Consider the following 13083-nt stretch of genomic DNA (forward strand, 5'->3'; position numbering starts at 1 on the left):
TGGGTAAAAGTGGCTGGGGGGGGGGGGGGGGGGGGGGGGACGGTGTCAGTCTGGAGTGATCCCTGGACGGTTGAGAGGAAAGCGGGAGGTCTGTGGCGGGAAGGAGGGTATGGCCGATTAGGGGGAAAGAGGGCTGTGCGGGAGGCAGGAGGAGAAATGAGAGTGCGGGCTCCGGGTCTGCTGAGCCGGAGTCCCCGGAACCTGGGCAGTAGCCGGCCGGCCGGCATTGGTGGGGCAGGTGGGGCCAGGGGCGGGGTCGGCCGGGGGCGGGGTCCACGGCACATGCGCACCGCAGCCCTCGCGCGCAGTAAGGAGTGGCACTTTTTAAAAGTGCAGCCCGGAGGCCAGCCCGCAGCCGCCGACACCTCGGTCCGAATCCTGGTGCCGCTCGTCCCGGCCGCGCGTCCCCCCAGTCCCTCACCAGTCCGGTCCAGGCCCGTCTAGCCCGCACGATGCCGGTCAAAGGAGGCACCAAGTGTATCAAATACCTGCTCTTCGGATTTAATTTCATCTTCTGGGTGAGTGAGTGCGACTGCCGCGCGCCCCTCTGCGGGGCCACCTGTTCGTCCCGGGAACCCCGTCCGCGGTCGGAAGTGCCGGTAACTGGCGCTGCCCGCGCCGGGTGGACTCCGGGCGGGAAGAGAAAAGCACTGCGGTCGCCAGCTGGCTCCTCGACGGGGTCCGGGGACGAGCTGGGCGGGCACGATCATAGAAGACTCCTCCGAAGCCGAGCTGGCAGGGGGAGGCTTGGGGCCCTAGCGAGCTGGGGCGCGGAGACCGGCCCCGGCCCTTTCTTTCGCCGAGGGTTTGGGGTGGGGTTTGTGTCTGTTCCCACCCCAAACCCCTCCGAGTGCAGGAGGGGGAAGACGGCAGAGAGAAACGGAGCACCCCTCTTCTGGGAACTTGGGGCCATGGCCAAGGAGGACTGTGGCGGGCAGTACAGTTCGTAATCTGGGTGGGGTCTCACAAGTGGCAGGGGCCTCGAGGAGGGGGGATGCGAGCACACTGAGGACTTCAGCGGCGCGGGGAGAGCTCAGCCTGGAGCTGTTGACACTTTTACACTGGAAAGGGAGAGGGAGGGAGGATTAGGACCCCGTCCACCCTCGAGGAGGTACCTGAGGTACCTCGAGGAGGGCTTGATTCTGAGCCGCCACCGTGAGAAAGTCCAAACTGTCTCGAAACTACCTGAAAGACTAGCTTGTCTTGATTTTTTTTTTTCAAAGGCGATAAGTATCTGAACTGGAGAGAACTCTGGGAGAGTTGGGGAGAGGAGGGGCAGATGCCTGTTGGCGCTTTTAGTCCAGTGTTTCTCCATTTCCGGGGGAAGATCAGGTGCCTGCCGCCCACTGCCAGCCCAGGGCCTCTGGCCTCGCCTACGCCCCCATGCCAGCCCACCCAGTGGCAAGGCGGGGCCACGGAGAGTGGAAGTTCACCTGGAGAGGACACCAGGCCAGGAAGCTACCTGACTCCCACTGCTGGCCACACTCAGCCTTTCTGCAAATGGAATGCCAGAGGGAAGCAGCAGAAAAGGGGATGTCCCCTCCACACTTTCTCTTGGAGGATTAAGGGACCACCCAGAGACAGAAAAGAAGCAAGGAATAATCTGAGGACTACATCCCTTGCACACAGATGGGCAATATTTGCTCCTTTGCAGTCAGAAAGGGATTTGGAAAGGCAGCCCTTATGCCACTCGTGAGATGGCTGTAGAAACAGGCATGCCACCAGAGCCTTGTAACAAAAAAATATACTGTACTTATTCCCCTGGAGCTGGTCACTGGGGTCCCCAGGAACCTTGGGACAAACCTCTTGAGATTTTAATCCTCTCTCCGGAGCTGACTCTTGCTCTTGCAAGAGTTACCATACCTAACACATGTTCTAGTGAGGATGGCACATAGATGTGCCCCTGCCCAACACTTGGCCTGTTTTAGGGAGACCTCCTGGTGGTGGGCATTACTTCCTCCCGGTGTTCCCACCAGCCCCCAGCAGCCAGCCTGCCAGCTAGCTCCCAGGCTTGGCTTCCTCCTCTCCCCAACCGCTGGCACCAGAAAAGAATGTGAGAAGGCGGGTTAGCCCCGCCCCACCCCACCCTTGTCCTTTGGGGAGTTTTCCTCTCCCCTCCCCAGCACAACCTCCGCCACACACACCCCCCCCCCTCCCACCCCGCCCCGCCCATCTGTTGGTTAGTCCTCAGCTATCTGCCTAGGCTGCATCAGGGTTTCAGGCTGGGAAGGAACCACAGACTACCATGGGCCTTCATACCCCAAGTCTGCCCTGTAGCACATGCAGGAGCCTGATGGGAGGCTCCAGGGCTCCTCTGGGATCTGCTCAGTCTCTTATTGTCTCCAGCCTACCACCCCACCCACATTCAGAGCTGCCCTGGCCTGGGCTAGGTGCTGCTGATCAGCTATGTCATCTGAAACAGAAATGACTCACTCTGGGAATGTTTGGGTCCAGAATTAGGAAGGGCTCTAGTGATCATCCAGTCTGGCCCTAGTATTCACAATGAAGAAGCAGAGAACCAGAGAGGGATGATTGGCCCAGGATCACAGAGACCGAACCAATACCACAACCCTTGTGTCCCTTACTTGAGTCCCATCCTCTTCTGTCTCCATCATGAAACCAACAAGGGGACCTGGCAAATGAGCTGGTGTAGGGGGGTTAGCTACGTTCTCCTGAATTAACTATTGTTCAGTAGTGTTGTATCAAGGGCCCTGTAGAGATGATGGAATAAAGGGGTATCAGGATCCACTTGTGCAGCCTGCAAAGGCCCTTTCCAAGTCTCATGATCTAGCCAGAGCAGGAAGCATCATCCCCATTGTACTGATGACCAGGAAAAGAGTCCCTAGAGAAGTTAAATGACTTGTCCAGGGTCATGTGGCAGGATAGCACGAGAAGTCAGTTTGAAGGCAGGTCTGGTTGGTCTAAAGTCCAATGTACTTTTCATCCCAACCCAGGCCCAGCTGGGTAGGAACAAGCTCCCAAAAAGATCTTTAAAAAGGAACCACTTGGATTGTTATGATGACACCAGTTACCTTTTTTTGAGACCAGAGATTTATAAACTTAGCCTTTGGGATCTGACGTGGGCCTTGAAAAACAGGAGTTGTGAGGCCAGGAGCCACCAGCACCTCCTGAACAAAGGATGCTGAGAGGGGTAGCCTCGCAGGGACCCAGAGAAAAGCCCACCTCAGTGGCGGTGGGCTTAGGGTGGGGAGAGGGTACACCTCTTCCCTGGCCCTGCCTTCAGCCCTGGAGAACCCTCAGTGACAGCTGAGCCTGCACCCCTGCCCTCCCCAAGTGGGGCCTCCAGTGCTTACTGCCAGACCAAGCACCCTGTTCATCCAGCACCCTCACAACGCTAACTTCTTGGCTCTGTTTCAGTGTTTCTGTATTTCCTCCAGACCGCCCTACCTACCCACCCACCCCCCCCAAAAAAACAGTGGGAACCTGGACAGGGACCTGGGTCTCAGTCTAGCTTTGTCCTCATGTCACTTTGAAACCTTGGGGAGGTTGCTTTTGTGCTCCAGACCTGTTTCCTCATCTGAGGAAATGATGATGGGTTGAAACAAATGGTCACAGAAATTCCTTCAGCTCAGTCTATGAGCCTGGCCCCACCCCGAGTACCTACAGCAATAGGACTTCCCCACACAACCCAAAATCAAAATCAGAGTTGGGGGATGGACATGTGCAGTGGCTATGAAGGCTTGTCCTTGGAGCCTGGCTTCCTTTGGGTCTTTACCTCTTGGGCCTGATTCTTGGTCTCTTTCCTGTTAACCTCACATTTTCCCCTCTCTTGCCCTGGATGGGGTCCCTATGTTTGGGGGCTCTCTGTTTTCCTCGCCCTCAGCCATTTGTGGTAGTCCTGCCCACTGACCAGCGCGCCACTCTGGGTTCAGTCTCCCCATCACCGGATGGAGCCAGCGTCTACCCCATGGCGTTGTTGTAGGCAAAATGAGAGAATGTATGTGCTGCACTTGGCATAGTAGCCTTAACTTTCTGTTTACTCCAGCTGTGGTTGCTCCTCTGTTGGAGGTAGATGGAAGCAGTGGGGAGGGTGGGAGCACTTCCCTAAGCAAGAAGTGTGGAAATTGAAACCAGGGACATAGGCAGGAATCCACATTCGGAATCCACACACATTCCACCCCCCCCCCTTCCTTTCCTTCTCTTCTTGCATCACTGCCAGCCTCATGATCCACCCCGCCTCAATGATTCCCGCTTTGGGACACCCACTCCATTTTATGTGTGGCTACACGTTTGATTATGGGGTGGCGCCCCACTTCTGAAAATAAACTACACAGCACAGGAACCCTAAGACATCAGGCTTCTGGGTCAGGGAGGGGTATGGACCTAGGGGGTGGCGGTGGCAGAAGCCCTTCCCACCCAACTTGCCAATTCCCCCAGAAGCTGTTGACCTTCAACGTGGGGCCGAGCAAACAGCTAGGACTGTTCCCTAAAATGGCTCCCCAACTTTGGCACGCAGACAGCCAGAGCTCTGGGAAAGCTGGCTGTGTTTCTACTGAGGTTGGCAGGTTTGGGGAGAGGTGAGTTGAGGCCAGGTGTCTGCATCTGCTAAGGAAAATAGGACTTCTCCCTTTGTCCCCTGCCCAGAATCTTGATGGCTTTCCCCGCACTTTTCCCTGCATTGGTTGTCAACAACAAAGATCTGACTCCTAATTTGGGGGGAAGGGGATTCCTCTACACACACTACACACATACACACACACACACACACACACACAGACACGCACACACATGCTCACTCTCTCTCTTTGTCTGTCTCTCTCTCCCCCTTCACTTTCAAAGTGCCCCATGGCACCGTTCCAGACCTTACTCTTTTGTACTCCAAGGAAGAGGTTGCTGGTTAAGACCTGAATTTGGATCCACTTTGATAAGCAGCCCCACGGAGGGCCATCTCTGCCAGAGCACTTAACTCTGCCAAAGGAGGCATCTGTGGTTTCAAACCTCACAAGTCAGTGCTCTCACACCCTTTGGTATTACATGTGAATCTTCCCTGTTAGACGCAGAGCTGTGTGTCCCGTGTTTGTTTTCCGGTTCGATTCAATTTTATAAGGAGGTGTGGCTTTTGGTCACACAGTCTGCAACTTAATAATACACCTTGAACTTGCCAAAGCACCTTTTCTTCTAAAGAACACAGCCTTAACAGTTCTTTCCTGGGTGCGCCCGGCTGCAAGGATAAGGGACCGCAGGTCATGGGTTATCGTGGCTCCTGTAACCTGTTGTCTCCTTGGTAGCTGGATGTTCTCAATAGAACTGTGTCCAGCTGGGGAGAAGACGGTGAAGTTTGAGGAGCTGCGTGTTTATTTTCTGTGATCCCCCCTCCCCAGGTGGGGGTCAGTGGGACTTCCTTCCACAGGTCTTTTCAACCAAAGCCCTGCAGAAACCACCTTTCCATCTCTTCCATACAGGAGGGTGATGACTTCATTGTTTTAGGGTTCTGAAAACCTGGGGAAGAGCCTGTTGGCCCCGTGCTCTCAACTACGGGGAATTCAGGAGACCAGAAGAGCTGATCTCAATAATACATTTTTTAAATTTATGTTTTTGAAGTCTGACTGCAGATCACTTGCCTGTTTCATTCTGTGGAAAAAGTCGTGCTGGTCCAGGGACATTTTCATTTTCCATCAAGTGATGGCATCCAGCTGTGGAAAGCAGCATCCTGCCTCCAGATGAGATAATTTTATAACAATTACATCCACCCGTAATTCCAACTCCCCCGACCCCCAACCACCACCCCAAAAAAGTACTTGGTTCTGGATAGTTTGTAAGTACTGTGTGCTATCGTCCTAGATTCATGGACCTTAACCAGATTTTTAGGGAATCCCACAAAATCAGTAGGACCGGCCTCCAGAAAAATGTTAGGCCTTTTTGTTGTTGTTTTGTTTTGTTTTGTTTTGTTTCTGTTTTTGCTTTTTTTTCTGGAGGCCAATGGACCTTAGGTTATGAACACCTCATTTTAGTTTTTCTCTCTTATTTTCCAAGCAACCTCTTCTCTATTCTGAATCCCTTGTTTCAGCCATGAGTAGTGGGTTGCCCAAGGACTATGTGGGGGAATTGGGGGTGATTTGAGAAAGGCTAAGTTCCCTGATGATCAACAACAGTGTAGACTGGAGAGCTAGCCTCCCCACCCATACTTGCTCTGACTCTCACCTTAATCATTGCCCAGGGAGTGGCTTTGACTCTCGATTAATTTAATGAGTGTTCTGTATTTCTAGTCCACATGAAGAATCCAACTTTATGAGCTTCTAGCCAAGTTTTGCTTCTTGGGTTAGGTTTCCCATAGCTTGGGTGATTTGTATTTGTTTAGGAAGAACTGAGTTCTGTCTTTCCCCCCTCCTCCTTCCCACCCAATGGAGACTAAAATCAGCCAACCTTCCCTGGCCTTGCCCTTGAGGACTTTGGAAAGGGAAGGGTATCTCTGGGGGATCATTTGGGGATTTGGACTCCTGAGGAGATGATACTCAGTCTGGCTGAATAGCAGAGGAGGGTGAAGCCCTCTGACTTGGAGAGGGGACTGGATTCATTTGATTGTAGCAAAGATCCCTGGGTAGAGAGGTTTGGGGACTATTGACTTGGAGAAAAATCAGAAATCTGGGTTTTAAAGATCCTGCTTGTTCAATCCTCTTGGCAGGCATTGTGCAGGGGAGCTGAAACAGTGACTCTTGCTGGTGCTGTTACAAAAGAAACCCTCCAAAGCTTAATCCTGTTTCTATTATGTTCAACGTAGATTCCAGGTTCCACTGAACACCTCTCAGGCTGGGCAGGCCAATGGCCCGTGACTTCTACCAAGTCCTCGCCTCCTGCGCTCAGAACACAGTCTCTTGCTTCTGTTCCCAGCATGAGCTACATGTCAGTGTCCAAGTGTAAAAACAGCACAACACATGGATCGTAGCAGCAAATCCTTGACCAGGGCTTCAAAAATACAATCAAGTAAATCAGACAGTTTCACTGAATTCAAAACAAATTTCTATATAACACTCCGGTTTTATCTTTAAACCCACATTGATCAAATCAATAGCATGATAAATGATAAAATTGATTTATTAAAACTTTAAATGAAAAGATCAGCAAACCCCTACTTAATTGTGAACGCATTGCTTTGCAAGTCAACAGAAGTTTGGTGTTTTTAAAAGATAGTTTGCTATAGACTGGAAGGTGTTCCCCCCCCCCCCCCCGAAATGTATATGTTAAGTTCTAAAATCCAGCATGATGGTATTTGGAGGTAGGGGCTTTCAGGGTGATTGACTCACTCTCATGAATAGGATTGGTGCTCTTAGAAGAGGCCCCAGAGAGCATCCTCCTTCCTTCTACCATGTGAGATTATAGCAAGAAGACAGCCCTCTGTGAACCAGGAAGCAACTCCTCACCAGACCCCAAGTCTGTTGGTACCTTGATCTCAGAGTTCCCAGCCTCCAGAACTGTGAGCAATAATTTCTTGTTAAGACACCCCGTCGATGGTATTTGGTCATAGCAGCCCAAATGGACTCAGACATAGCTATTTATATGTTCAAATCAAAATCACCTCTTCCCGCCTAGGTGAGTGATTGTACACACAGCTCACATCGGTGTCCCCCTCCGGTGGGTGGCAGGCCTCCTCACCCCCCACAGCAGCTCTGCTCCTGGAGCAGAATGCACAGTCCAGACACAAGAAACCCTTCCCACTAAGACGGTCTCCCGTTCTCCCCCACGCAGTATGAATGTTTCACGTTGCTTCTTGCAGTAGGGGGCTGCGCATTTAAATCTGTTACTATTATGCTCAGGCTTTCTAAAGCCTCCTTTCTGCAAGCCTGGGAACATCTCCACATCCCCTACTTTCCCTTGCCCCCCCTATATTATAGCTCTGAGTCCCTAAGACACATAATCCTTAAGAGACCCAGAAAGCTTATTTCAGATAGGAATTAGATTCTCATCCGGTGCTGGGGAGGGACCATCAGTGTGGGAAGCTGGCATTATCCTCATGTGGCTGGTGCCTCTCAGGACCCCATAGCTGGGGCTGCAACACAGGCCTGTGGTCATGCCCTCTCGTGCCCTTTGCTGGCAGGATGGTGCTGTGGGGAAAGGGCAGAGGTTCTGGGCCTCACCTTGGTGCCATTCCTATAGGGGATGCAAGGACAGTGGCCACTGGGCAGATCTAACAGTGTCTGCACTTGCCAGGTTTGTGACAGTAGCGAAGTTGGGATAAGAAGAAAACATGCCAAGTTACTGCAGGGAATCTGTTTCCCAGAGCAGTGCTTGTGTCCACACAGATTTTCTGGCCAGTGCAGCAAGGGTGTGGACGCCACTCTTGGGCCAGAGGCCAGCAGGAGGAAGTGCATTCTCTCTCTAGACTGTCCATCAGGCAGCTGGCCTCGGAGAGAGGCCAGGTTCACGGGGCACCTGCGGCCAGGTGGCTGTTGCAGGTGTTTGTCTGTCCTGAGAAGGTAAAGCCCTTTGGTGGGCTCTCTTGGGACCTTTAAGGATAGAAGGTACCCTTTTGAAATGGGATCAGATGTGGCTAGGAGGGAGACAGCACAAAAGTGAAAAATTCTGGCTCTGAAATCAATGAAACTGATCTAAAAGACAGTTTAGCAAAATGATTGAGAATATGGGCTTTGTAGTCAGACTGTCCACGGTTCAAGTTCTAATCCAGCCACTTATTTGCTATGTGATCTCAGACAAGCTGCTTCTGTGCCCAAGTTTTCTCATCTAAAAAATGAAAGTAAATAGTAGCTACTTGGTGGGTCTACTGTGAAAATGAAATACTACAGGTGAAGTGCTGTGTTGTGCTAGCTGTCCAGTGACATACAGTTGACCCCTGAACAATGCGGGGGTTAGGGGCACCAACCCCCATGCAGTCAAAAGTCTCTTTATAACTTTTGACTTCCCCAAAACTTAACTACTAATAGCCTCCTGTTGACCAGAAGCCTTAACGATAAGTCAATTAGCACATGCTCTGTATGTTATATGTATTATATATACTGTGTTCTTACAATAAGATAATCAAGAGAAATGAAAATGTTATTAAGAAGATCCTAAGGAAGAGAAGATACATTCACAAGACTGTACTGTATTTATCAAAAAAAATCTGCGTATAGTTGGACTTGTGTATGAGTTGAAACCCAAGTTATGCAAATGGGAGCTATAATTAAGAGACCTAAAATGTAGGCAGGAATCATGGCAAAGGGATAGGATAGATGATAGGTCAGACACAACAGTTGGGGACCTTGGCTCTTGCTCGTTTCCTGGCCCTGTGCTCAGAATGCACCATGTTGGGGAAGGAGGGCCATTTAACTGAGCGGTGCTGGGCATGCCTTTTGCCAACACTGCTAATCCACATGCCACATGGCATTGTTTCAAAGGTATAAAAAAAGGGGCATCTCCCACCACCATTCAGGGCCATGCAAGCAAGTGGCAACTGTTCCCACAGATGGAATGAAAGCTAACTGGTCCACATGGCTAAAATAAGAGAGAGAGAGAGAGAGAGAGAGAGAGAGAGAGAGTGTGTGTGTGTGTGTGTGTGTGTGTGTGTGTAATCGCCAAGTGTCTTAGTGAGGCATACACAATGGAAAACAAATGTGTGGTATTCTGGAATTTAAAGCAAAACATCCCCCAAACAATCCCCCACATCAGATGATTTTGGTTAAGATCAGAATGCCTGCTTTCAGCAGAAAGCAGATTTATGGGCTGGCTGATGTATGCTGCATGTCTGGCAAGCAGGCAGTGGAAACTTGAAATGAGGTTTCTTGTTTAGAAAGAGGTTATCTTGGGCAGAGGCCCTCCCTCTCTATCCTTCATCCCCTTACTACTAACTCATCATATCAGCTGAAATTTTTCTCGTCTCTGGGGCAGAATAAGAGCTCTGGTTTTTAACTGATGGTGATGTCCTTGGAAGGGAGGATTTCTCAACTCTTGAGCTTGTTCCGAGCAGGTCACTGCCGAATTACCATTAAGGTGTGCTGAGAAAAAGCTTACAAGGCCCTTCACCTTCTGCCACACCCCAGAGAGGGGACCACGCTAGCTCCCTTCCACCAGGGATGAGACAGGCAGTAGAGTAATTAACCTCTACATGGCACGTGCTGTGCATGTGACAGAGGGAGAGAGTTGATGGCTGAGTTGCTCCATACCTGCTCTGTGTGACTTTGGGGAAGTAACTACCTCTCTGAGCCTGTTTCCTCATCTCAAACTGGGATGATCAGAACTACCTCTAAGTGTATAAGGCAGTCCTACCAGTCCTCTTAGATTCATAAGGGGACCTTACTGTAGAAATCTAGCTCCCTCACATTCCTCGTCTCCCTGGGAAATCCCATTGTCACTCCTATAGGGCATGTTCCCATTAACCTGAAGTCACACTGGAACACACACTGGCCCAAAAGAGCCACTCTTAGCAAACTGATGGCACCCATAGGCTATAGCTATTGAACCACTTTCACCCTTCCACCCAAGAGACCCCCCCCCAAGTGCACTGGAATCCCCAGAAAGTGAACCCCTGCAAGCTCAGCGAGCAGGCCAAACAGGTGCTTAGGATGTCGGCAATGCAGGTAAGCCCAAGGAATCATGGAGAAAATATGAACTTTTCTGACCTTCTTTATATTTATTTTATAATACTGATTTTTTAAAATATTGAATTATATGGGGTAGGTGCCATAATTTCCTCAGTATTTAGGGCTGTAAAATGGTCACAAGAGGCAGAAGTGTGCCTCCCCAAGGACCTGGCTTCTCAGGGACGGTAGGGCTTGTTGTTGACTTTCTGATGTGCCCTGGTGTGGTGTAAAAGAACAGCACATGGTAGCAGGGCCCTTTATGACACAGCGATTGTTGGGTGTGGGAGGAGTTGACTTGTCAGAAATGCAGATTCCTGGGGGAAATCAGTGACTCTCCTTAAGCCACACTTTCCTTGTTTGAGTAATGAAGGTAATATCCCCAAAGTCTTAGGGTTGTTAGAAATGGTGGCATATTTAATGTAAAAAGCTTATCGCAGTGCCTGGCTCCAAGCAAGAACTCAGGTGTTAGTTCCGGCAGCTACTGCTATAGTTACTATTACTACTGCCTCTCGGAATGTTTCAGAGATTGAAGCTGTCCTAAAGATTCACATTCATCCATGTCTTCTCACCTCAGTTCTGTAAAGCCACATCACGCAGGATTGTTCAAGTCTGAACCTTTACCCCTAGGTTTTTTCCCTTTTAGAAGGTGAATTAGAGGACTTGTCTTTCCATCTGTCCACAAAATGCCCATTTTAGAGATTTTCCCAGTATGGGAAAGGTGGGTGAGGAGAGGGACCAGTTTTGCACATAGCTGGGAGTGGCCCCAGCATCAGGGCCATTTGGCAGAGGGCCCCCCTCCCCTTGTGGAGTCGAACTGGGAATTCAACAATAGCCATAAGAGGAAGAAATCTGCCCTTCCTCCAAACCAGGAAGGATAGCCTCGACACCTCTCCTGTTCACTTCTTGTGCTTCCCAGGAAGAGGTAGATTCCTCTTATCTAGAACTTTCTTGACACCTTGAAGCCAGGTCTCAGAGTGGGGCAGAGCCAAAGTCACCATTGCTTCTATGTGGACCCCACAGCAAGGGGAAAGAAGGCAGAGCTGGCCCCAAAGGGTGTGTTTTCCCTGGCACCCGGTGATGGTGGATTGAAACCACCATCTCTCCCAGCCTCAACAGAGGGGAAGGGAAAGGAGAGAGAGAGAACAAACCCAAGGAGAAGTTAGTGGTCAGTGAGCTCCTTCCCTCTTGGCTTTCCCCTAGGCTGGGGTTGGCACCCTGAGTCTGAATCACTTCACCACAGCAGACAAATTAAGGTTTAGGTCAGAGCATTTTGCTAAATTCAGCATGTCCAGATGACCTTCTCATTCCCCGAGAAAAGTTCCTAGGGGTTCCTAGTCTTCCCATTCACCAGCTGGCCAGGGAGAGAGCACGGTGTCAGGAAGAGGCAGCTTTGAGTTGTCTGTGTGGATCTGGTTCAGTGTGAATGTTGTCTCTTGCTGCCGTGTCCTCTCGAGTTGTTACTTAACCTCTTGGAACCTGTTTTATCTCTAAAGGTGATGAGAGGATTAAATGAGATGATGTATGTCAGTCACCTCCTATAATGTGAGACGTGCATGGATGCCCATAGAAAGTAACTATTCCTATTATTGTATTATTGATTTTCCCTTCTGTAGCCTCTGGAGGAGTTGCTCATGGACAGAAAAGCCTGCCAGAAGTCAACTCAACACTAACCTATGACATCGTTGACCATCAGCCTCTGCATATATTCTTTACAAAAAAAAATAAAATTTTGCCCCCTAGAATTTATAATTAGTTGAGGAAAAGAATCCACTCGTACCTAATGGCCGTCCAGCCTAGGGAGAACTCAGGCTGCAGAAATCAGGAGGAGGAGGAATTTTTTACCAAGACCGCCCTGCTGCGGAGGCTGTGGGAGTCATTTTGGCTTCTTGGAGAGGAGAGTTCACAGGGCTTAGCTTGTGTGATGAATACTTATTTGGAAGCCAAATGCAGGTTCTAACTTGAACCATTTACTATGAGTGCCTAGGCTCAGTGGGTTCAAGATAGAGTTGTCCAGCCATTATCTCTTTCTTACCTCTAGCTTCCCTCCCACTTACCTGACCTGTGTCCTCCCTTTGACTATCACCATGCAGCAGTACAAGGTGTTCCTGAGGCCCAGTCGCATGGCTCTACAGCACCAGATGGAAGAGTTGAGCCCATACTCTCCAGATTACAGTGTAAAGTGGAATGGCGAAACACTGTTCCACGTAAGGGCTGAGCCCAGAGGAAGCTCCTACCCCCCGCCCCACTCCATGGCTTCCTGACCTTCAGCACTGGCATTTAGAAGCTAGTCTCTGGGCGTGCCTGGGTGGCTCATGGGGGCGCCTGGGTGGCTCAGTTGGTTAAGTGTCTGATTTCGGCTCAGGTCATGATCTCAAGGTTCATGAGTTCAAGCCCTGTGTCGGGCTCTGTGCTGACAGCTCGGAGCCTGGAGCCTGCTTCAGATTCTGTATCTCCCTCTCTCTCTGCGCCTCCCCCGCTTGCCGCTCTGTCTCTATTTAACAAAATAAATAAATGTTAAAAAAATTTTTTTTAATTAAAAGAAAGAAAGAAA

At 50.3% G+C, this 13083-nt stretch overlaps 1 protein-coding gene across 1 annotated transcript in view; it reads left to right on the top strand.

Annotated features, from left to right (window-relative positions):
* The first annotated feature begins 307 nt into the window (after positions 1–307).
* Positions 308–13083, top strand: part of CD9 (CD9 molecule) — a 33828-nt gene continuing 21052 nt past the window's right edge. Inside the window, exon 1 of the mRNA XM_049624951.1 lies at positions 308–518. Within this exon, the coding sequence (XP_049480908.1) occupies positions 453–518 (66 nt within the window). The 5' untranslated portion in view covers positions 308–452. The remainder of the gene's footprint in view (positions 519–13083) is intronic.

Source organism: Panthera uncia, chromosome B4, assembly GCF_023721935.1.
Source record: "Panthera uncia isolate 11264 chromosome B4, Puncia_PCG_1.0, whole genome shotgun sequence".
Classification (NCBI taxonomy): Eukaryota; Metazoa; Chordata; class Mammalia; order Carnivora; family Felidae; genus Panthera; species Panthera uncia.